Here is a 4,231-nt window from a genome sequence, read left to right on the forward strand (position 1 = left end):
ATCCAGTCAGCCATGCATCCCCATCTCGACAGAAGGGTCATCCAGTCAGCCATGCACCATGCACTACTTTTCTCTCTTAGAATCCCATTCCCACTGAGCCGGCTGCGCTAGCTGTGCTCTGATGCTGCCCATCCTCACGCATGCTTCATGCATGCTCACTGGAGACCCTGATGAACAAAAGCACATGTCTTTCTACTGTCTACTTTCCCTCAGCAGAACAGATTGTCAGCAAGAGATTTGTCTAATTGTATTTTTTCCTTTCATTTATTTCTTTATATCTCTGTCTTTCCTCCCCTTCTTTTCTCCCCTGCTCTTCCCTTCCACAATAGTGGGGCTGAGGGTAGGGCCTTGGAATACCTAGGCAAGCACTCTACCACTCACTTACATCCCCAGACTCACAATTTATTTTAACTAAAGTCTGAATGTTCTTGGAAATTAAATTCACATATAAATTCTGACTTCTTATTTTTCTATAAACACATTATTTTTTAAAACAAAGAAAAGAAAACACATTTTAAAACAGAAGAAGCTGGGGGTGGTAGCTCCTACCAGCCATCCTGGCACACAGAAGGCTGTAAACTGAAGTCTCTGTCCTGCCCAGCCCCACAGCCGTCCAGTCCCAAAGAAGAGGCTTATATTAATTATAAACTGTTTGGACTGTTAGTTCAGGCTTCTTATTAATCTTACAACCTAAGCTCTTACAACCTAAATTAACCTTACTGGTTTAAAATGTTTTACATTGGATTGGATGTTTTTATATTGCATACAAATTTTGTATATTGATATCTATTTGAGATTAATTTTGTTAGAACATACTGTGCATATATTTCTACTGTTGTTCAAGGCATTATACCTATATATCTCATATAACTATGTAATGCAAATTCCTAGTCTTTGGAAGTTATTATTACCAACTGTTTGGGATAACAAGGAAATGCAGGTTAATAATCAGTCACCTATTATAATTGAACTTACAGTCACATTAGGTATGTTTTCAAGATCAAACAAAGATATATTTTAGATAGATAGGTCATCTTCAAATACTTCTACAGATCTACAGAATATGGCATTGAAGAGGTTTTGATAACCCTAGGGTCCTTTTTTTTATGACAATGAGACATGTCTGCTCCTGGCAGCACCAATCTACGTCAGTTAAGATTCTGTGCATCAAAGATGAAGCTTACTTTCTTTGTGGTAAAAGTAAGCCACTGGGCAAGAAAATGCCCCTGCCTCAACTGTTGACAATATGCTGTCCTAATCAGACAAGCAGGACACAAAAGAAAGTGACTGCCAAACATTGTCAAGACAAGGAGGGATATCCTGCTTCACAGAAAAGTCTGTCGAATATGCAAGGCCTGTAGGCTGAAGATGGAGCCAACATTTCAGAGGAACTTTGGGTGACTGTCCAGGCAGCCAGCTGTTTCTGTCATTACTTCACATTTTTTGGAAGTCGCTTGCTTGCAGTTCCTGCTTACTCAGTTAGTATTATTTCCTTCTTGGGTCTCCGAGGGGGTTGAAGACTAAATAGTTGTTATAGTATTAGGCACAAGACTTTGGACTCACAAGATAGGATAATGGAGTATTTCTGTGAGTCTGTCAGAGGCAAATGGACTAGACATGTTGATGTAGTTACTGCCTATATATATTGTATATAGTTACTGTACTTATTGTATATAATCCTTTATGTTATTATAGCCTCTTTTTATTTTAGACAGAAAGAGGAAATGTACTTCATTTCATTTGTATTTTAATGAACAAAGATTTCCTGAGGATCAGAAAAGTAAAACAGCCACAGACCAGGCTATGGTCGCACACACCTCTGATCCACGTAGCCACTCCAGCTTGCCACAAAAACCAGTAAGTAGTGGCGCCCGCCCTTAGTCCCAGCACTAGAGAGGATTATAGAACGGAGGAGACGGCTCTCAGTCTCAGTCTTATCTGAGATTCCTGGAGGCAGGATCGCCATTTCGGACTGGGGTAGAGGTAAGAGCCAGTAGCTGGCTGTTTTGCTTTTCTGACCTTTTGGTTGAACCCCAATTTCTGTCTCTGAGTTTTTATTAACTATGCTACATTAGGCTATGGTAGAAAACTGGGTTTTGAGACCAGCTGGAACTAATGCAGATTTTGTCTCAAAAAAAATGGGGGAGGAGAGGAAAAAAACCCTCATACATATGAAATATGAACAGGTATACAATATTTTAGGATGCTAGAAAATTTTCATTACCAATTTACTTTCATCTCTCTTGTTTTAATCCTCCCTTCCATTGGAAATCTGCAAATAAAAACACACGAGAGCTTTTGTTATTTAACTGAACAGAGCCTCTGAAGTTTCATCCAGTCTGTGTGACTTCATACCTGATGGTGATCCGGTTCGGGTCTTTGTTTAAAGTGTTCAGTGCTCTCTTCTCGCTCACCCTCAACTGCACGTCCAGGAACTCATTACAGCTGGCTATCATCGAAATCTATGGTTTAAGTATTTGCCAGTTTAAAAAATTTCATTTTAAACTTTTTCTTAGCCCCTTTCTCTGAATTTCCTTATTTTTCATGCTGCCCAGGGGCACCCTAGGTTTATTCATTAGCAAAGCAGAATTTAAAAGACAGCTTTATATATCTTACCTCTTCAAGAATTCAATCACTACCAAACACTTAGAAGCTTCTAAATGCTAGACATTAGCATATAATGTGAGCAGCATCAGGATGGCATCCGACAGATTACAAAGCTGAACAAGATCGGCTGGGTCCTACGTGGTGCAGAGGGAGGCACGCAGAGCAGCCTGCTCTCCTCACTGCTCTCTGCACCCTCCCGTAGCCGGCAAACCGCCATTCCGATAATTTAGTGACGGAAAGAGGCTTCACATGCGGAGAGATCTGGACTTGCAGACTGGCAGTGGGAGATGGACTGCATGCTCTAACCCTCTCACATAATAAAATCAGCTGATGGTGCTGACACTGAATATTTGTTAATCTTGAATCTTCTTAGAGAAGAATATTTACCCAAAAATACAAACCTTTTACTTCATCAAAGCTTGCTCACATGACTCCTAACAATAAACAAATTTCTTACTGTGCAGTCTTTATATAATAACCTTATTGTGGTAACTAATTGATAATTAAAATAGAAAAGCATGGTTTAAAATTGAGAACAAATATCTTCTTCTACCAGTCCTTTCCCTTATGCTCATGTCTCCAGCAACAGGGGAAGGACCCGGCAGAATGCCCATGTTTGTCCTCTACTGTAGCTGCAAGCCTGGTCCTGCTCACTTGTAAGCACAATCTATTTCTTGGTGTCTTTCTCCAGAATCTGCTCTTTTTTCCTGGGCCATCACCTCTCAATCTCCACTGCTACTGCTGCACTCAGGCAGATGACTGCCGACACGAGCAGCACAGCAACACGCTGTCCTGCTAGAGTTCACAGCAACGCCCTCACGGCAGACCTGCTAGCGGGCCTGTCATACTCTCATGGAGTATTTATCACATACCACATGTGGAAGGCATCCTGAGGTAATCGTCATTACCAAGTCAATTTTAAGTTGCAGAATAGTAGCCACACCTATTTGTATATAAATTTTCTTAACTTTGATAAGAAACACAAATGACAATATAATATATTCTTAGGCATTATATTCCTTAACTCAGGATCAAAGGGAAAAATAACCATTTAAATCATTTTTCCTTTCTGCTCATTCAATTTTAAACTATAGGAGATATATAAATCAGTTGTCTCTCCAATATTACTTTTATTCTACAATTATTAACTTCTAATGAAAACTTACTAAATCTGATAAAGTTTCCTTTCCACTGATTGTACAAAACTTCTTCACTGTCTCGAATGTAATATAGTACCAAGCCATTAGTCTTCCTGCCTCTGTTAGGAAAGATGGAAAGACAAACATTTTCACATTAGCTGAACAACTTGCTTTTTAAGAAATCAGTTGTTGTAGGGGACTGCTTGTTCATCCCGGCTGCCCAGAACCAAAAAAATCACACAGAAACTGTATTAATTAAATCACTGCTTAACCTATTAGCTCTAACTTCTTATTGGCTACTCTTACATATTAATTTAACCCATTTCTATTAATCTGTGTATTGCCATGTGGCTGTGGCTTACAGGCTAAAGTTCCATTGTTGGGATTAAAGGTGTGTACTACAGGTCAGACACGCTGAATCTTTCCCGGTAAGACTGATGCTACACAGATTATTAGAGATGGGTTGACCGGGATATGAGAATTAG

General features: G+C 39.6%; 1 protein-coding gene across 1 annotated transcript in view; it reads right to left on the reverse strand.

The window, feature by feature from the left end:
- Hfm1 (HFM1, ATP dependent DNA helicase homolog) overlaps positions 1–4,231 on the reverse strand; it is an 83,024-nt gene that overhangs the window by 38,503 nt on the left and 40,290 nt on the right. Inside the window, exons 22-24 of the mRNA XM_026785336.1 lie at positions 3,774–3,865; positions 2,356–2,462; positions 2,225–2,272 (exon numbers count right to left, since the gene is read on the reverse strand). Of these exons, the coding sequence (XP_026641137.1) occupies positions 2,225–2,272; positions 2,356–2,462; positions 3,774–3,865 (247 nt within the window). The remainder of the gene's footprint in view (positions 1–2,224; positions 2,273–2,355; positions 2,463–3,773; positions 3,866–4,231) is intronic.

Source organism: Microtus ochrogaster, linkage group LG1 (assembly GCF_000317375.1).
Source record: "Microtus ochrogaster isolate Prairie Vole_2 linkage group LG1, MicOch1.0, whole genome shotgun sequence".
In the NCBI taxonomy this organism is placed as follows: domain Eukaryota; kingdom Metazoa; phylum Chordata; class Mammalia; order Rodentia; family Cricetidae; genus Microtus; species Microtus ochrogaster.